We start from the raw sequence: 21,397 nt of genomic DNA, 5'->3' as shown, positions 1-21,397 counted from the left end.
TATAAAAACAAAACAGAAACGTGAGAACAGTGGGCTGGAGATAGAGCTGCGGAAAGTGAAGTTGGAAGGATTAATTATGTAATACGCCCCCTCTCCCGCCCTTACCCACAGCAACACGAGTGAGGTAAACCCAATCCTCCCAGCTGACAACTCAGAACTAGAAAGTGCCCGGAGGAGTGAGAGCAAAATAAACGTGTGGGGAAGGTGGCGATGCACTCCTACAGAGGAAGATGTCATTAGGAAAAGGCTAAAAACAAGTTCAAATCACCTTTAGCCTCTTCCCTTCCCGCCCCAGCAAGACCTCTCCCTCCGCCTCTTTCCCCCTCCTCCCCCTGCTCCTCCTCCCCCCTTTTCAGCAGGAGCTGCAGCCGGATCGGGACTATATTTCTACAGTTCACGGCTATCTGACGGAGTGTGGAATCTCCTGAAAAACTTCAAGTAAAACAGGAGCTGGGAGCACACACACGAGAAGATATATTAAGAAAGCAGGTTTGCTACTTAACTCGGAGGAAAGAAGCTGGAGCAGACTTCTTCGGTTGCTCTCTAAGAGCCTTGCCGAGAGTCCTTGCAAAGAAAAGTGTTGCTGATTCAAAAGAAGAGGAGGGATGGGGAAGGAAAAAAAATCGTGCATGTCTGTGAGAGGGAGACAACGTGTGTGTGTGTGTGTACGTGTGAATGCGTGCTTGTGTGTGAGAGGGTGTAGGCGATGGGTGGGGGGAGCTTGAAATAATATTTTTTTTCTACGAAAGACACGTGAGTGCAATTCCCAGCGAAGGGCACCAAGCTCTGCCCAACAGCAGAAGGGGTAGGGAGAGGGAAGGGGAGAAGAGAGGGAAGGGGAGAGGGAACGGGAGGGTGGGGGGGAGGAGGGAGGGAGAAGGAGGAGGAGAAGGATTTCTATTTCAGAAGACATTCATAGAAAGAGGGTGGCAAATTCTGTGACCATCTTTAAAGGAAGTGTCTTGGGACATAGAAAGAAAGAAGCCCAAAGAAGGAAAATAAAGGGCTATGATTTCCTTGTCCTGTTGCTTTGTCTCTGGCTCCCTCTGCCTCTGGAAGAGTAGCCACAGGACACAAAGATGCCCAGCTGGTCACTGCACGCCCAAGTTCAGTTTAGCTGGTGCTTCTCTCCTGTTTAGCCTGACTGCTTTCACTGAAGGGGAGGACTCATAGCCCGACAGCCTTATAGTGTAACCTGAAGAGTGTGTGCCGCCTCTCTCTGCCCACCCCAAGAACTCGCTGGAGGTGGAGGAGAGGGGAGAAAGAGGAGGACTTGAAAGTGCCCGAGGAGCTCCCGATGCTAAGAGGAGACAAACATTCCTGTGGACGACGCAGAAAGGACAAAGCTGACTGATTTATTGCTGTTTTCCATATTTTTTTTTCTTCTCCCTGTCCTTTGGCGCACACCAGTGTTTGGAGATCTTTGAAAACACAAACCTAAACACCAGCCCCGAAGCCCCAACCCCTTGGCTAGCTCTTATGGGAATGAAACACTCCTCCCGCTGCCTGCTCCTAAGGAGGAAAATGGCGGAGAACGCTGCTGACAGCACCGAGGTAAGGATGCGAGCCGGAGCCCGGCGCCCGCGCTCCCCCCAGACCCCAGCGCTGCTCCCTTAGCAGAAGCAGCAGTAAGCGCAGAAGAACTTTCCCGGCCCCTTCGTCCAGCTCCGGCCTGCCTTGCTGCTACAGTTTAATGCATTTGCCCCCCTCTCTCCCCCCACACACACACTTCCCCCCGTTCCCCGTAGACAGAGAAGTTTGCACCCCGCCGAGCGCTCCGGGCGCTCGGGCTGCTCGGGGCCGCCGCTCCACGGCTGGATCCCCGGGAAGTTGGGTGGCCGGGCGGAGGGGATGCTCTGCGGGGTGGAGGGGTCTAGGGGAGGCGGCGGGGGATGTGAGCGGCGGGGGGTGTGAGCGGCGGTAATTCGCGTGTCTGCGGAGGCCGAAAGGGACAGACTGTCTCTTGCGGCAGCACCTTGGCCAGCTCCCCGTGCTCTCCGCCGGCAGCCTTGGCTAGGGTTGTCAGGGGGGTCTTTAGCAGCATTCGTGTCTGCAGCATCCTAGATATTACCAAGCGGAGTTGCCCGGGGCGAGGGCTGTCCGGCTGGCCTGGGCAGTGCCGAAAATAGCTTTGCATTGCCTTCAGGCCGGGAGGGTACCCTGCGAGCTCTCAGGTTTTTCTGCAAGGAATCTACTCCCCCACCACCCCCCCTGCCCGTTACCTTCTGTTTCCTCAACATTTGGGTTGAGCAGCCCTTGTTTACTGGGGCTATCTTGACCTCACTGAGACTTCTCAAGGGATACAGCAGTGTGCGAAGTCTCAGGTCTGGAAAAGCAGAAGGATGCAGGATGCAGTCCCAGCATCTCTGGGAGCATGTGAGAAGGAGACAGGCGAAAGTGCGAGTGTGTGCCAAACTCCCTGTTTCTATTAATAAACCATGCCTAGCACTCTGACTGAACACTTAACACATGGGTAAGCGAGATGCAGCACAGCCGTGCTCAGACCCCAAGGACATTGTACCCCAACCAACTTTACAATGTTGCCCTTACACACACGGATGGCACTGAAACTTCTCCCCAGCTGCCCTGCAGGGGTAATAAAGAGCAAAAGCAATGCTTCAGTGTGAGTGAACGAACACATAACTATTCCATCCTTTATTATTTCAACATCTCTGCCAAATGTCTCCTCCTTTCAGTTAGTCCTCCCAGTAGGTGTCCTGCTCGCTCATGAATTCCACATTTCCCTTTGCAATAATGTTCTCTCTGCCTGACCTTCATAAATATGCCTCCTTTGCCATGCCAGGTGAAGAGCCAAATTTTCTTAAATGAATATGATGTAAGCACTTAGTCAAAGAACATGTCTGTTACTGCGCTACAACCCCATGGAGTACTGTTTGCAGAAGAGGCATCTATAAATAGCAAGAAGTCTGGCTGCACATCTGTAAACTGTCATAGTCCTGACAGCACATATTGCATTATAGGTCCCAGGATCCCAGGACAGGATTGCAATGAGAAATGTACAAGCACAGACAGTTCCTTTCGAAGCCAATTTTTTCAATGGAAATCATTTTTAGACAGGGAAAATAGGTGAGAAGAGCTCTTTAAACATTACTCTTCTATATCAGTTCACTCTTAGCACATTTTTGTTGTTTAATCACGCTTGTCTTTCTCTTTATGCAATGCTGCAATGGAGAAGGATTTTTTAAACGATGACAGATTCATTTCAATGCTGCATACAAGTTAGAAGAATATTAAAATGCTGTGCTTCGTCTCCTTGGAGTACCCATCAGTGACAGATTTGTGAAATGAGAGTGAAAATATTGCAGATTAGGCATATCCTGCTGTCCTTCTACCTTAAGAAAATGAGAAGAGATACGTTTGTAACTCATGCCTAGATATTTTCTATTTTAATAATTTTCATATTTCTGATATATACTGAGAGAAGTAATTTGCATATGTGTAGATGTAGAAGTGCACAAAGCAAAATATGCCAAGACCTCTGAAGCTCTTTCACTTGTCAAGCATCTATATTTAGCAAAGTCATATGATACTAGTTTGACCTTCAAACCTGTATTTCTCTAACTTTCTCTTGAAGGTAGCAAATATTCTGTGACAGAAGGGATGCAGGACAAGACATCTCACTTTTGGAGTTACTGCAGTGTGAGAGAAAATTCGGAATTGCTATAAATTCGTTTCATGTGAAACCAGTGGGGTACAAGTAATACTCATATTTTGATACTAAATTTCTGAAGAATTTTGATGTCATGGTGATAGGCATGATATAAAAAATATCATCTATAATGAGAGATGAAGAATTAAAACATTTGAGAAATGGTCAAAATGCCCCACTTCCAAATCATTCCAAAGACCTTCTAGTTCTTACTCAGATTGATTTGACCCAATTACTTATGTTACAGCTTCATAGTACATTTTTTATGTTTGAGGTTTGGTGTTTTTTTCTTTTAAATGCCACACAACTAAGAGCATGAATCTAAGTTTTGATCAAATATGGCAAGTATTCTCTTTCAGTAGCAGGGCAGTTTAAAACACTATATTAAGTCAAAGAACATGGACACTACATGAGAAACTTTTTATTCCCTTAACTGCACTCTGATGACCATAGTGCTAAGTCTTTAGCTTAAAGAGCTTAAAGAAACGATGACAACAAATACAGACAAGGGAAAAACAAAGCTATGGTAAAATAATACTCACTATTTCCTCAAGCAAGAATGCAAGAGAGTAGCATTACTACTCACTAGCATTACTTTCCAGTCAAGGAAGACACCTCGTGTTACTAAGAAACACAGGAGAAGGGTGCTCCTGTGGTACAGATAGTTTTATTACCAGTATTCCTATAGCCTTACATCTTGGTCATCTTGAGTGGAAGGTCTTAGATAAGGCCCTGAATAGTTTTGTGATTTTATTGTACAGATAACAGCCTGATATTAGTCCATCTGTCAGGGTTGAAGTGTAACTAGTGGGGTTATTGTATGTGTTTATAGTAGCCTGATAATACACAGTGTTTGTATAAAAATAAAAGTCAACGGGAATAAACCCATAAGCCTTTTCTGTTTAGAGCCTCACTGAAGGATACGGAGTCCCACTAATAGGAAACTTGCTAAAATAGTTTCAGATCCTTGTTTGAAGCGCACAAGGAACACCCTTGGCCATCCCATGAATTGTAAGAGAAATTCCATTGGAGCAAAAGTTGTAGAATCTCTCCTCAAGATATAATAGTGAAACTCTGTATCTTTAGTCATGAAAGGACACTTTGACTAAATAAAGCAGGCCTGTTTGCATAAATAACAGATGCAGAATTGAGTTCTCTGCAAATAATTAAAGACACACTGACAGAAAACAAAGTAAAAGAGAAACAGTCCTCTGTAGAACATATGCATGGACATCCTGCAAAATTCATGGTGCTGACCTGCTGTAGATTTTGGGTTCTGGGTGTTTTTATTTTAAACGTATTAAGTGGAAGCCTCATTAATAGTAGGCCTTATATCAATGGTGTGAAAAAAATTGAAAGAAGTATGTTTTCACAAGTGTACCAGAATGTATCTTGTGAAACTATGCCATGTGAAAGAAATAGAATCATAGAATCATGGACAGAGGCATCTTCAACTAGAACAAGTTGCTCAACTTGACCTTGAATGTTTTCAGGGATGAGGCATCAACCACCTGCCTGGGCAACCTGTGCCAGTGTTTCACCATTCTCATTGTAAAAAATTTCTTCCTTATGCCTTGTCTAGATATGAGTGTAGTCTAAATCTATCCTCTTTTAATTTAAAACCGTTATTCTTTGTTCTGGCGTAGCAGGTCCCGCTAACAAGTTTGTCCCCATCTTTCTTACAGGTCCCCTTTAAATACTGAAAGGGTGCAATGAGCACAAAATGCTACAATAGCACAAAGTGCCAGGGTTTATGTGCACATCCAACAGACATAGACATGTAAGAGGGTAGTTGCTGACTGAAACAATTCTAGAACTTTAAACTGGTCTGGTTTTGTACAACATACTTGCACAGTAACTTAATAAAAAGCAAATTCTATGCTGAAGACTTTGCAGTGTCTGCAGAAATAAATGATTCTTGTATCATTGCTAAGAATGGAGAGATTAGGTAATTTATTTGTGGTAACAGAATAGAGTCCTCACTGAACATCCTATTATAGAAACAGTGGGCTTTGGTTACACATTTATGCTTAAGTAAAGAATAACAGCAGTCATTCAAAGCAGAGTTTCAAGATGAAATATCTTAGCATGGATCATCATGTGCCATCAAAGGTTTGTTTTAGGGAACAGCATTTTAGTGTCAAGAAGACTGGTATTTTTTAGAAAGGGTATGGTTCATCTTTGTGACATATGGGCCAGATCATATTGTGTCATTGTGCCAATACTAAAAGAGAGGTTCCATGGTAGTGAGTGGGCTTCTAATGGCTCTCTTTTCCCAGCCTCAGTCTGTGAAAAGCACCAAATACTAGAAAGAAGAGAGCAAGAAATTCTACAGGTTGTTACCTTTGTTCTACATCCATGCCAGAAGTGAGCTTAGCAATGGCTCACATGCCTTCCAGAGCTTCACCCTCAGCTGGACAGTGAAAGATGAAGGTTTGTGCAGGCCTACTGGTAGAGGCAGAGCAGAGAAATACATAGAGGTAAAAAAAGCACTGAGTTTATTCTTTTCATAAGATTTTGCTTTAACCTGAGTTTGCAGTGGAGTTCAGTTCATTGACAGATGAGGTTTGTCAGGTCTCAGTTGTGAAAATAAAAAAAAAATTAAAAATTTTAAAAGATATGCAAAATTTGGGATTTTTTCCATGATCTAAATAACTATAAAAATAGTTTGACATTATTGAAATACTCAATTGAAATTGAACAGTTTAAAAACTCAATTTGAAAATCTGAATTAGAAAATCTATTTATCTTCATTTTATTGCATCAACAAATTGGAGATTTAGAGACCAGAATTGGAAATAAGGCAGACTCACTTTAGGAAGCACTCACTGCCAGGTTTGCTTTTCTGAAAACTCTATTAAATGCAGAAATTAAAGATAATTTTGCTTTGTTAGAGCTTGAAATGCTAGGTGATCATAAATAAAATCTCAATGTGTTTGCTTTCCAAAATGAAGAGAATATTTCAATAACAAAACCTTTGCAAGGGTATTATGTTGAGAACAAAATGTTTAGTTAAAATTTTTGACGGAGACACAATAAAGAAGGTGAAAGAATAATATTCTCCCTCACTTAAAACACCATGCCCTGCAGTTAAGATGTGCTTGGAAGTTTGTGTGTATTGAGGACTGCATTGTACCTGGGTGTTTTTAAAAGAAAAAGTAAACACTTCCCTCTCTTGTAACAGTATGATGAAAGTAAACATGTAACGGTTGGAAAACAGTAATATGTAGTGGTCTCCACAGACTAGTATTGAAGTGTTCTCCCAGTGGCCACCATGAACACCTGGGGTTATGTGTGGCCTTGCAGTTCTCCTGTCCTTCTTGTCCTTTTTTGGCCATGCAGCTTACCTTTTGCAATAGGAGAGCTCAAACCCAGTTTCAGAGGCCAGAATAACATGTGACCAAGCCAGGGCCTTCCAGCATCAATCCACCAAACCAAATTTATTTCTGTCATGGACCTTCTCTTTTAGAAAGGAAGACAGGCAATGTTGGCATCTATTTCAGTTTCTAGTTACCTCCTTGTACTATTTATCAATCCATTGTGAAACTTGACCCCAGCTTGGGTTAAAGACCAGCTGCTGATTTTCTTTTCCTCAGTCACAAACAGGGAAGTAATTACCCTTCCTGTAACACATTCTGAGCTACTTGTGCTTGAGAACTGTATACTTCATGGTGTGCCCTCTCTTAGACATGAGCCTGCCTGAGGTACATGTATTTCTCTTTTTTTTTTTTAACTTTGAGTTATATTAGGCTATATCAGGAATAACATCGCTGAGTCCTATATAAATAGGGATCACAGTGGTATGGTAGAAACACAGATATGTTGATTAGCAAGAAGTGCTATAGAACATCTCACACAACCTCACACACAGTGTAGAACAGTCACCAGCATGTTGGCCATTGCTGTTTCTAGCCAAGTTTTGAAAATCAACAAGCACGAAGATTCCACTGCCTCTCTAGGCAATCTCTTGCAGTGCTGCACAGACCTCTACGTGAACAAGTTTTTCTTGTTGTCCTATCTGAACCACCAAAACAGCAGGTTGTGACCTTTGCACCTTGTTATATCATCTGCCAACCGAGAAGAGTTTTCTTCCCCTGTCTTTGTAACTATCTTTCAAGTAATTGCAGGCTGCTATTAGTTTGTCCCTTAGTCTACTCTTTCATAAATCAAGTAAGTTCAGCACACAGTAATTTCTTCTTACAGGTCATCTTTCTTCTCAGGCCCATGACCATTGTATTATATAGCATCTTGCTTTCCTCTTTTTAACTAAAAGCTCTGCAGAAATCGTTATGAGAATGGAGAGGAAGAATATTTTCCCAGCTGAAAGAACTTAGCAGAACACTAACTGATTAAATGCACATGGCCAGATAGTAGCAGTAAAGTGTATTCTGCAAAAATCCCTTGTGACTGAGCCCAGCTGTGTATCTGGCATGTTTTACTTCAGTGTTTTGGGTTAGTTGTTTCTTATTTATTTTTCCTTAGAAAGAGAGGTCAAATGTAAAAAGCAGCACTGCTTCTTACCCACAGTTTGCATCTTGCTAAGTGCACATCTGGAACAGCTGTTTCAGAAGCAAATAAAATGGGATAGTGTTAGCCGTATCACAGTGTCTCCTTAGGAGTCATGGTGTTTTAAACTTAATTAGGAGTAGCCGAATTTACTGGGAGCAGGGGCTGCTCAGCAATTGTTAAGGATGCTCTGCCTCTTGCTGAGCCTTAAAAAAATCATTACCCTTCAGTCCCATTTGCTTTGATAAAGCCTGCTAGATGCTCTGCAACCCTGAAGCATAACAAGGATGCAAAATAGAAAACTGAGATACAAGAACAGTTATTGGGTAGAGAAGGTGAAAAAAGGAAACATATTTTATTGTTCAAAAAAATACGATGCAGACTGAAATTTCAATTAAATCCTTTGCAGCTCGGTGTAAGTTTGATGATCTCTTATATTTCTGGGATTAGAAGCGGCAAACATGAAATTACACTCAAGTAAAAGTCCTGTTGTAGAAAATACTATATTTAGTCATGAAATAGAATGTGGTTTGCAAATTTACTGGAAGTCAAAGTATATTGTGAAATTATTTTGTGAAGCTGCAAAACAAAAGGATGAAGGGAAAAAAGGCAGGCAGGAAAGTGGGTGGGCAGGTGTGCAGGGAGGGAAGGAAGGAGGGAGGGTGAAAAGGAAGAGAAGAGAGGGAGGGAGACGAGAGGAGAGATGGGGAAATAGAGTCAACAATACAGAGAAAAGCAGGAACAGTAGAAATCCATACTTAAATTTACTGCCAAAAAGTCACAGAATCATACTGTGACTGCCTTGAAAGCTGTTCTTACCAGTAAAGGCCAAGGTGAAGAACACACTGATTAACTTGGCCTTCTCCACTACCATTGTCACCAGGGATGCAGTAGGCATCTCCATTTGGCAATAGGCCCACATTTTCCCTAGCCTACCTAGGGCGTATGTACTTGTGCCATTGTCAGATTCAACACATGTCAGGAACCAAGGAGCTGTAGGCTGAGGCAGCAGGAGGCCATCAGAAGAGTGAATCAATTCACCCATTTGCAGCCTGTAAATAGGGAAATAATAGGGGGTTTGGCAACAGCTAGTAAGGTCTAATGCAAATTTCAACTTCTCTGTCAGAAAAAATAAAACCAACATTCATGGCTTTTTGACACGTTAGTCAGCTATGGAATAAGAAGAGATGTGATCCACCCCCACCAGTCATGAACGAGAAAAGAACATAATGCAGAAAAAGACAAGACTGTTTTTAATTAGTTATCAAGGTGTGTATTTGAAAGCTTCCTTGAAATTCTCTGTTGAAATTTGCCTTTACCAGCATTGTCTCACAAATGGTTAATCAATTATTAATCTCAAAAATAACAGATTTACAATACAAAAGTGAGAGAGACTGATAATTAAAGCTTTTCACCCACTCTTACACCTTTGCACACACACATGAAACCCACCCCAATCACCTCAAATAAGTAGAGCTTGAACAACATGTGACACTCCTCACCAGTCTCCATGTCAGGATTTTGAGCAGCACCTCAGCTCCACCTCAGGCACACACTCTGGCTCTCACCTCACCTCATCTCACCTCACAGTCACATTGTCATTGCTGAATCTGAAATATTACTGAGAAGATCCATTTCCTAGCTCGCTCTTTCAACTGCATTACCTTTCTATTAATATCTGAATTGCTGAATCTTTATATTCTATTAAATCAAAAAGCTGATTGTAATTTTCAAGGCGGTTTGAAGCATGTGTCCTGCTACCTATCTGAATTTCTTATTCAGTACCAAGAGATTAATTCAAGCCTCCAGTGCCAAACTCCATCTCACACTTCTTAGATTTTTCTAATAATAAAATTTTAATAGTATCATGGCAGTGTGTGTGCTGTTTTAATGGAGGTTAGCCTAAAAATTGTAAAATTAAGCTAATGGGTTTATATTTCTGTTTTCTCCATATATGACATTGAATTTCTGTCCTGCTTTTCTAAGAGAATTTATTTTAAGCAGATAAACTTGATGGAAGAAAAAGATAGATAAAGATTTTAAGTAAAGAACGTGCTTTCACTTATTACTGTGAGATTTTCATGAAAATGTGAAACTATTCTTGTAGCCTCAGTACCATTATTTTATTGAAGAAAAAAATCTCTGTGCCATCCTTCTATCTTTTAGGTCTGTTCCTTTCTCAACAAAAAAACAATAGGGCTCCTTAGTGCTCATAAAAAAAAAATGTCTTTGTCGCCTTGTAAAATGGAAGGCAAAAGTATTTATGTTTTGCAAGACCTATTTCCATCAGGTAAAACTGAGTATTCTAACCATGCCTACTGGAAACAAAGGCATTCTAAGCTCAAGACAGGTCTACCCTCATGTAAATGCATAAGTTTCAGCAGAATTATTTGTGATTTTTGTAGATTCAAAACCAGCTCAAATCTATATATAAAATTTTATATAGGATGATGAATCACCATTGTTTTGCTCAAGAATAGAGTTTTCATATTCTGTTTTGTGATTGTATAAAAACGTTAAGACCATACTTTCTTGCCTCCTTTTCTTACCTGTATTTAAAAGATGCGTGTAAAATAGCAAAAGCTTATTCGATTGTTAACACAAAGCTAAAAAACTCTGTTTAATATCAACATGACTATCAGCAACTGCTTTTGAAATACACTGTACATTTAAAGGTGAGTTTTAGAACCCATTGTAGTTAACATAGCTCACTGAAGATTTTTGAACACTTCAGTAAATGTTTGATTAATAATGCAAGAAATGCTGAACACAGTTTTGCTCATGTGTGTCAGTAGCACTCAGCATGGTTATTTATTGTAGAATCAAGCTCCATGCCAGCAGGGTATTTAAAACCCCTCCTTATCGACCTTATATAATATGGAGCAAGTGTAATTCCACTGAACTAGTGGTATTACCTCTGTTCTGAATGATAGGTACATATCCATTTTCTTAAATAACTGCTGAAAACACATTTAAGTCAATTGGGGCATTTGCAGCCCTCTTGAGAACAAATATTCCAAGCCTGGAATTAATAGGTTATTAATCTCAGTCTCTTCCAATGACATTCTCACACTAGGTGAAACAGAACCAAATAATGTTTAATGGTCAAATATGAGCAACTATAATTCATTAGGCTAAATTTACAGAGTGGTTAAGAACATATATGTTGGCCTTGCTATAAATGAGGACTAGTCTCAAAGTATACATGATTACCTTTACAGTCTGAAGATTAATATTTCTTTCTCCATTACTAAGCAAACTGTCATGGTTTAACCCCAGTTGGCAAATAAGTACCACACAGCTGCTCCTTCACTGCCCTCATTCCCTGGGGGAATAGCAAGAAGAAACAGGAGAAAAAAAAGAGTAAAATTCATGGGCTGAAATAAGAAGAGTTTAATAATAGAAAGTAAAATATAATAATAACTACTAATTCTATTACTAATAATATGTATTTTAATGAAACGGAGAGGGAGTGAGAAAAAGAAGTGATGCACAGTATAGTTTCTTGGCACCCACTGATTGATGCCCATCCCATCCCTGAGCAGTGATCACTGGGTCCCATTCATGTCACCCCAGTTTATATACTGAGCATGATGTTCAATGGAATATCCCTTTGGCCAGTTTGGGTCAGCTATGCTGTTTATGCTCCCTCCCAGCTTCTTGTGCACCTCCTCACTGGCAGAGCACGAGACACTGAAAAGTCCTCACCTTAGATTAAGCACTGCTCAGCAACAACCAAAACATCACCGTGTTATCAACATTATTCTCATACGGAATCCAAAACACGGCACTGTACAAGCTACTAGGAGGATAATGGGCTCTGTCCCAGCTGACTTATGAGAAACTTTCTTTTACTTGGATTTTTAAAATTGAGATTAAAGTTTAATTAACTGCTTCAATGCAGTTTCAAAATACCATCCCCATTAAAAAAAACCTGTTAATATCCAGTGTAGTTCTAGAGTCTGATAATTAATGAATCACCAAAAGGTGTTCAGTCACACTGACCCAACAGTTTCTACTCTGACACTATTTCAAATCAAGACAGTTACTCTACTCCTCATCTTAGAACTAAAATGCAAATGCAATTTACAACTGTAGTTCTGAGTGAGCAGGGCTATGCTATGTAACAATTCAATAATTGCCTTAACATTGTGATCATTTTTCATTTCAGCCACACAGTTCCTTAAACATTCATTTAATATGCTTTCTTACAAAATACTTGAATATTGTGTACAGTTCTGGTCACTGCAATATAAGAAAGATATTAAGCTATTAGAGAGTGTCCAAAGGAGGGCAACGAAGATGGGGAAGGGTCTTGAGGGGAAGCCGTATGAGGAGCGGCTGAGGTGATTTGTTCTGTTCAGCCTGGAGAAGAGGAGACTGAGGGGAGACCTCATTGCAGTTACAACTTCCTCATGAGGGGAAGAGGAGAGGCAGGCACTGATCTCTTCTCTGTGGTGACCAGTGACAGGGCCAGAGGAAATGGCCTGAAGTTGTGTCAGGTCATTAAAAAAAAGGTTTTTCACTCAGAGGGTGGTTGGGCACTGGAACAGGCTCCCCAGGGAAGTGGTCACAGCACTAAGCCTGACAGAGTGCAAGAATCATTTGGACAACTCTTTCAGGCACATGGTGTGACTCTTGGGGATGATCCTGTGCAGAGTCAGCAGTTGAACTAGATGATCCTTGTGGGTCCCTTCCAACTTGGCATATTCTGTGATTCTGGAAATTACTTACCAGGTGTATGTGTGTGCATACATATACATATACACACAATGTTTTATATTTACACAACATTCGAATTATGCTGTAACATTCATTCCTTTGTGCACCCATGTTGTCCGTGTTAATAAAACTGTCAGAGAAGACACTATTGTGCCTATGTGGGATCATACATTGTAGCATGATAAAATCCTGGTTAAAGTCTTTTACCACTTCAAATATATATATATATGTTGACAGAGAAACTCTGTGTTTAAAAAAGAAGTTTCATGGAAAAGTCCTAGCTTTAAATTCCTTTGCCTCTTTTATGTTCACTGTATTCCTCTGTATGGGTGTTGTGACAAAATGCAGTTTAGTTATGGAGAATCTCAGGAGGATAAACCCTTCCATTTCAAGTTGAAATAACAAACTCATATTTTAGATACAGTACTAACAGAGCTCTAAAATATGTTTAAATTCAACTAACTTGGTGAGCTGTTAGGAATACAGGCCCCCAATTCAGAAAGGGAGCATTTAAAAGTATTTGTCTGTTTCAGTTTAGATCACTTCCAAGCATTCACACCTTTGATTCAGCAATTAAATAAAACTGGTCTTATTTTCTTAAATTCTATAACACACATCTCAGTGGTCGGAGAGTTCCCCACAGGATCCTCCACTTGCCAGCTGGTCCAGCTTGGTGTTTGTTGCAAATATGCAGCACTCACACACTTGTCCCTCATGTGCTTCATGTTCACAGGTCTCCCCGGGCATAGCAGCCCAGACCCCCTGCCCAGGGAACCCTGCCCTGGACCTCAGGCCTCCCAAGTCACTGGCTATTGCAGCTTAAAGTTTGGTGGTGATTATACACGTGCATGGATGGGACTTTGAGATACCTGGTCGAATGGAAGGTTTCCCTGCCCATGGCAGAGTGGGGTGGAACTAGATGATCTTTGAGGTCCTTTTAGTATCATTCTGAGATTGTATGATGGACACAGGCTCAGTTCAGTGGTGCCCATTGACAGGTTCAGAGGCAACAGGCAAAATTTGAAACACAGGAGATTCCATCTGAATACCAGGAAACGCTGTCTTACTGCAAGAATGACAGCACTGGCACAGATTGTCCTGGGAGATTGCGGAGATCCTGGGAGATAATCAAAAGCCATCTGTGCAAAGACGTGGGCAACTGGCCTGGAGTGGTCCTGCTTGAACAGGGAGGTTGGACCAGATGACCTCCAGAGGTCCCTTCCAGCCTCGACTGTAATGTGATTCTGTGAAATCAAACACAAGCTATAAATAAAATTGAAGAGCCTAAAGTTTTATGTATCTATTTTATGCATCACATTCATCGTCTTTTCTTGGTTAATATTTAAAATATCTGGTAAATCTGTAACAAAGGAGCAGAGTCCCTGGTTTTCCTCAGACATTTAATGCTGTGAAATGCTGAGTATGTCCAGATCTCTGTCGACTCTGGGGTTTTTTACACCTGATGAACTGAGACCTAAATAAAATGAAAAGAACCAATGATTTATTACAGTTGCTGGATTGTACAGACTGTACGATCCAGAACAAAGGAAGTCATGTCAATTAATTACTTAAGGTACTAGCCAACAATTCTATATTTAGCTTTCATCCCTTTGCATTATTTTAACTTTTTTTAAACTGCTGGATATGACTTTACTGACACAAATTTAAAACCCAAACCCCTGCTTTATCATCTGTTTTTAGTGAGAAATCCTAGGTTACATAAAGATAGTATTATTGTTTTGGACCTTTTTAAGGAGATAGGGGAGATGCTGTTGTCAGTGTCTGGTTTTCTTCCTTCAACTTTTAATCATTTAGACCTTTCTCCATGGTATGGTCTTTAAAGCAAACCCTATTGTTTGTAATATACAATTTGTACTCTGCCGGTGGCAGAACATTGCATTCCTCTGACTTGCATCCTGCTTCGGAGTTCTGCTGAAAATGATTATATTGTCACTAAAGGGAGAAAAATAAGCTCTTTTTTTATGTGGTGCTGAAAGGTTTTACTTCCACTGCTTCAGTGGCTAAAAAACCCCCATTTTTACAAGCCTTTTGCAATGCTTAAGTTCCTGAAAAAGTTTGAAAGTTGAAATTCAAATCACCCTTTTGGAATCTTCTCGATGAAAGTAATTTAATTTCCATGCTGTTTTAACAAACACGCACAACTCATTGGATAGAATCCAAATGTTCTCTATCATTGGATCAACAAATCTTATGAAAAAAAGATTTTAATTTTTCTTTGAATGGGTTAACTAGGATCTGGAATCTGCTCAAAAACTCAAATGCTTTTACAAGGTGTCTGACTTGGTGGTCTCCTTGTCCTGTCTAATCAGCAGAGACAAACACTTCTGAATGGCAACTCTGCCCGCCTCAAATCTGAATCATACTTTAAAGAAACCTTTTTCTTTCTGTTGATCCTAGACGGAGCCTAAGGTGGTCTGGCGGCCAACCTTCAGTAATATTAACAGACCAAGCACAGTGTTTCTTCATTTGTATAACAGTGCTGAAAGCACAATCCCTTGATTCATAAGCCCATAAAAAAATCCTAGCTTTTTTCTGTTTTTCACATTTTCAGAATCTTCCCCTCATCAGAAGGCTCTCCCTAGCCATTAATCCTGAATGTGCAACCAGTTCAGAAGTGAGAGCTGATGCTTCTTCATCTCTATCCGATTCAGTTGCCAATCATTCCATGAACAGGAAAAATATTTAAAGAAACAGAATTGCATGAAGCTTGATGTGTTCCAAAATGGGGAAAAAAAAAAAAAAAAAGGCAAGCAAACACTCTTCCATGTCAATAAAACCTTGAATCACCTTGAAATGAAACAGTATTTTTACTTCTGTTGTTTCTCTGGTCTTTTTTTTCCATTTTTCAGATCATGCCAAAATTCAGAAAACCAACAAGTGAAACTTTCAGTCTTATCCTTTACCTCCCTGGTTTTGTTGTTGTTTTTTAAATTTTATTTATTTTAGGGGTTTTTTTGGCCAACAGCACATCAAAAGACAAAAAAAACCTGAAGGTCTGTTCCACCATCAGAACACAGATGGGATTGGTGTAACAAAGAATTTTGCATTGCTGTACATCATGCTGTGCCCATACTGTGGCTAAAGAACAATAATGCCAACCTTATATGTGGAAAGGTGATAAGACTAGCTAAAAAAAGACACTGAATTTGCGTCAATGTGTTCCTTTTATAGGCCCTTCAGTACACAGAAACTTTTACTCAGTTTTTTCAAGGTTTCTTCACAACTGTGAATAGTAAAAACATTTCTAAAGCTGAAACTCACTCTCTTAAGCTTTTCAGGTTCAGAAAAGTCACATGAATCATTGAAATTCACAGGTCAGAAGCACTTCAATCAGAGAACATCAGCCTTCATGCTAATCAACCTATTTACACAGCATCAATGCAAGGCTAATTTGAACAGAAGCCCAGTTATACAGATCTTTCTACTGTCAGTTACATTTTCTGCTCATGTTGTCACTAGTAATTTCCTTTTTGATCTACAGCTCTTCTAAGTGGAAATACTTCAGTCTGTACTGATTCTACAGCAATCATTTGTTTTGCTTGTCTGTATTTATTCTCCCCCAGTCATTTGTGTTGCTTCTCTATTACTGCATAAGTGAAGGGAAAGATGAACCACTCATGCATGTACGTGGAGGTCTCACTACCCAGCTGCTCCTGTGAATGCATTTGGCAGAGCCAAATCTTCTCACAGAAGAAGGAAGAATCGGAACCCAGAAGGGATGGCAACAGAAAAGCATGAAAGGGCATGTATACAGAAACTGGGTAGCAGAATGCAGATTGTCCTTGCATGCCTGAGACCTGCAGCAAGGATTCAGCTTCAGCCAACACTGTGTGGTGCAAGTAGCAGTTGCTTGTCGCAGAAGAGGCATTTGCCACTGTCAGGACAGTTTGCATTTTGTGGACAAAGCATTCTACGTTGTGTTCGTAAATCAGGCAAGGATTTCCATTCTGTCTTAGCATGCACCCGCTCTCAGCACACAGTAACATATGCTGCCTTGTGAATCAGCATCGATAGAGGTGCTGAGACACAAAGGGAAAGTGCTGCCAATCCCTTATGAAAATGGCAGCAAGCGAGAAAGGGAAGGAAAATTTTAACTGCAAAACACAGGATGGAGACAGCCCATTAATTTATAGCAATGAGGTGGCTCAAACTCAGCTGTTTGTGATACTTTTACTAACCTGAAAACATTCAGTATAAAATTCATACATTGTGACCCCCAGAGAAGCCTGGAGAGGGAAGAGAAGATGCACTCTTCATTTTAAGTTTTGAGGGGAAGTGTCTTCCTGAACTTAAGATGCCTAGGAGAGAACAGAGTTAGAATTTTCCTCTACCACACACTTAACCATGTTTGAAAGGCAGAAAAGCTACTGATTTCCTTTTAGCAGCTGGGGCTCCTAAGCACAAGTTAAAGGCTTTCTGCCAGGGATTTAATTACAGCTGGGCCCTTTACATGTGGTAAGAAAATAAGCTTTGAATGTCCTCACAAGACTTTTATTCCAATGATTACAAACGAAAATAAAAATTGCAGATAGGCCTTAGAGTTTAATATGCTCTTGATCAGTTTCTTTTCAATAGTCCATGCATGGAGTGTGCAACATTAAATATCAAATGACTTATTAATGTCTTATTTGAAGACAGATGACTTTATATGGGATTTCTGATTTAGTATAGTGATACAAAATACACTGAAAATGCGATACAAATGTATGTTACACTTAGCAAAATATGAGATTGCAGTTCAATCATAATACCAGTGTGTTTTTGTAATATTCTCACTGACACTGGGTATCCCAGTTACTAGGAAGGAAAACAAGAGCTGAAGAAAGCTGAAGCCCAATGCTCTCATTGAAACTATTAGTTATTCAACTTTTGAACTCCACATTGGTCTGAGCCATATAATCACTTCCCCTCATGCATATCTGGCTAACCCAGGGAGACATTCATGCTCATTTAAACCACAAGTTGATCCACTCAAAGTCAGTTTATTTGCAACAGATGTGGTCATTCACACCCTTCGTTATTCACTGAATTTCATGGGCACTTCATCCTTACCTATCTCCAGTGAGCCTTCTTCGTTTGCAGGGGTTGATTCAGAGAGTTACATTCCACCTCTAGGGGTTTCGTCCATGGCAAGAGGGAGCAATACTCTGATAACCCACATTAAGAGACGGCTGACTCCTTCAAAGTCATACCATGAGATGGACTTAAAATCAACACAGAAGTAAAAAAGAGTGCCAGGTGACCAAGAGAAAGTCTGTGCTATAACATATTAAGATCCACTGAGGTACAGTTTCAAAGGAGGTGGCAGGGTGTGTGTGATTGTTCTGTGCAGGGAAACAGGCTATTTTTTGCCAGTTGACAATTGACAGTGCTAAATATGGGACTTCCATTCGATGTTGGTGCCTGTGTGCTGCTAGTTCTGAAGCTGTGCTGACCTGTAAGTTGCTGTGCTGATTTTGTCTGGCACTTCAGCTCAGGAATTACCATTTCTCAGTCTTCTCCTTTCTGTCCTCATTTATCCTGCAGAGGCTAAGAAGTAATAAACTTGGATACTTCATAGAGAGACACCTCTTCTAGAGCTGAAGTGCATCTGAAACTACACTGAAGTGTAAATCAAAAGCTTGGCTAGGATATGGAGTAGGGGTTCAGTTGGATGTTTTTCCCTTCCCCCATACTAGAGCTCAGCAAAGGCTACAGAATATTATGTCTTCCTAGAACTGTTGGGAAACAGCTGAAACTCAGTGAGAGGGGAAGAGAAGACTGGGATAGCAGCAGCAAAGTGACTTTCAGAGATCAGTGCCTTAGAAATTTGCTAAGCAGAGGAGGCCTTCCATTAAATTTTCTGCTAATTTAAGAAAATAATTTGTACAGAAAGAATACTCTGGTTATTTTTGTTAATAATTAGCCTCTAAAAATAGTGGAGCTCTACTTTTTCTTGTGGATTTCAGCTTACTGCCTGATACTGAAAAGGAGCCTAAAAATAACTGGGTTTATAATTGATTAGCACTTTCTGGTTCTTGTTCTTTGTCACTAGAGAGTCAGTCAAGATGATGGTGGGGAGGAGAAGAGGCCATCCAGTGGTACAGCTACTTTCCCTACAAGAAATGTATTATGAGCATTGATAATGGAGACTGTAGTTTCCCCCAACCTTTCCCCAGCTGATTTTCATGCACCTGTCATGGTGATGTAAAGTAGTTTGAAAGTACCAAGTCCCTTTTCCTTCCATTCTATTTTGTGTCCATCTTGAGGAGTTTCTCATAAGGGGATGTATCACTTGTTATTTAGTTGTACATCACTGGAACCATGATCTGTTCAGCAAGGCACGTGCTTAAGCAGCAGCAATGATAGTAAAAACCAGTAAAAAATCACAATGGAAAGTTCACGCTTCTCTGGCTTTGTATCTCAATATCTCTTTATGCAATGATCTGCAACAAACTCTTCCTTTTCACTGCATTCAACTTTGGTATTTTCAGTGCAGGCTTCTATAACTTCTGTTGCTATTTCTACAGCAAGCTGTGCCTTGTGATGTGAGGCATTTTAAAGTAATCTGGCAGATGAATATCTATCTCTTTTCACTTGAAAATCAATAAAAACTTTCAGTCACATTTACATTTCTGTGTACTGCTTCCAGATAACAGTGGCATGTCTTCTCTGGCCTGTAGTTGATCACAAAGTGAAAACAACTGTGAGGGTTTCATGCCTCAGAAAATGACCTTGTCCTTAATATTTTTTTTTTCTTTTCGCAAAAAGAGCTGACTTGCCCAGCCATCCTTAAAATAGAACTAATTACCATCTGCTAACAGGCCTCTAATGCTCTGACTCTAGATCCCTATGCACCATTCATGGTTTCATAGCCATGATGATAAATTGTCAGTAATTCAGAATTTATGTGGAATTATCACAGCTTACGAGGCTGACCCACCACACATTATGGAGCCTTCTTTTGTAGAGGCTTTCAAACTGAATGTTGAATTTTGAAAAGAAATGCAAGGGGAGTCTTTTAGTCTGTGTACACTGTGAGCTATACTGTAGAAAAGGAGTATTAAGGTAACACTAATGAGTCGTTTCTGATGCACGCAGAAGGGAAGGAGCCAACAAGGGCAGAGAGCAATAAGAAACCTAGATCTTCCTTCCAGCTAGTCCAGGTTTGTGCAAAGGTAGTCCTAGAAGACTGGCTCGTTTCGTACTGAGCCCCATATTACAGGAGGAAAAGGAGCTGAATCGTGACTTGTTAAATAACGATACAGGCTTTGAGCTACTCCCAGGGAAACATAGCATGGAATGATTTCTTCATTCTGTTTGATTGCATAGTGCCAAATCTACCCAAGCAGCAGAGAGCATGACTCACCAGGAACCCTGAACTTTGTTATGTGCACAGAGGAAGAACCATTTACTCTTGTTCCAGCTACTGCTTCACGGTACCCAGGTACCCTGGAACTAGCGCTAGATTGACAAGTCTTGGAGATTCCACTCAGCCACACATGAAACTGAGGGTTTCCATCCTGTCTCAAAAAAAGAGGCAGGACTAGTGCTATTTGACTATTTGTATTGCAGAATTCAAGGGGAAGGGGCAGACTTTACACCTGTAGTAATAAGCCTGTCCTGGTCAAGCAATGTGACGCCTTTGCAACCTTCTCACTCTGCTGTACCAAACCTGAAATGGGAGTTGGAACTGGTAGGGAGAGTTCAATCCCTGAACAGCACCCTATGGCTGTGTGTTATTTGTTGGTGGTATAGAAGTGCTTACCCAGTCAGACCAGATGGGACATTACGTATTGTTATCAGTGGAAGTAGTAAGCATTTATTGTTAACAGTTATCACTGCCAAATATAGAGGTGACTCTGCAATGAATGCCCAGGGATTAAATTGATACCTTTTTAAGATTATTTGAGTTTGTGATCAATATGTTAAAATCCTCTGGAAGACCTGATGCATTTTATTAATTCAGAGATATTTCTTCCCTTATGCAATTCCCTGAAAGACAAATCAGAAATAAAATGACACTAAAATTGGAAAGGCTCTTTATTTCCCAGAGGCTGTAGCCTAATTCAAATGGAAAATTCTGCTATCAGCTTTTCCTCTTTCCACTTTCAACAATAGACAGACAGTAGTCATACCTCGAACCTTCCCTCTGAACAACCACAAAAGCTAAGGCTCTTACAGCTCTGTCAGAACAACGGGCATTTCCTCTTCTTATATCTGTGAGTCTGGATTGCTTTTGTTCTAGAGAGTTTTGGATGTAGCCCTTTTAGAGACAAGAGATCTGTCAAAACTCCCAAAAACCCCCAGAAATCTCAGAAGGAAAATCTGTTGCAGGAAAACATACAACATAGTCTATACCTACTGCTTGTTTTTTTCTTGGTAATTAATTACATGGAATAGGGAAAGTATTCCGTGGTGATCAGTCAGCATAAGTGCTCCCTGGCCTTGATTGGCTTCAAATTTTTATACAAGGAATACCAATTATGGTTGGCAATA

The 21,397-nt window shown here is 40.6% G+C and overlaps 1 protein-coding gene across 3 annotated transcripts in view; it reads left to right on the top strand.

Annotated features, from left to right (window-relative positions):
* The first annotated feature begins 219 nt into the window (after positions 1-219).
* LOC114064249 (protein arginine N-methyltransferase 8) overlaps positions 220-21,397 on the top strand; it is a 55,775-nt gene continuing 34,597 nt past the window's right edge. The window contains exons 1-2 of one of the 3 annotated variants that reach the window (XM_027897124.1): positions 220-489; positions 1,411-1,554. In XM_027897124.1, coding sequence (XP_027752925.1) covers positions 1,480-1,554 — 75 coding nt within the window. In that variant the 5' untranslated portion in view covers positions 220-489; positions 1,411-1,479. Of the gene's footprint in view, positions 490-637; positions 806-1,139; positions 1,555-21,397 lie in introns of those variants that run through there. The other 2 variants (XM_027897123.1, XM_027897125.1) reach the window with 2 other exon arrangements.

This window comes from Empidonax traillii, unplaced genomic scaffold (assembly GCF_003031625.1).
Source record: "Empidonax traillii isolate 1590-97213 ecotype Southwest subspecies unplaced genomic scaffold, ASM303162v1 scaffold531:size451153, whole genome shotgun sequence".
In the NCBI taxonomy this organism is placed as follows: Eukaryota; Metazoa; Chordata; class Aves; order Passeriformes; family Tyrannidae; genus Empidonax; species Empidonax traillii.
Note: the sequence above shows the minus strand (reverse complement) of the source record. Positions and strands in the feature narration are given on the sequence as shown.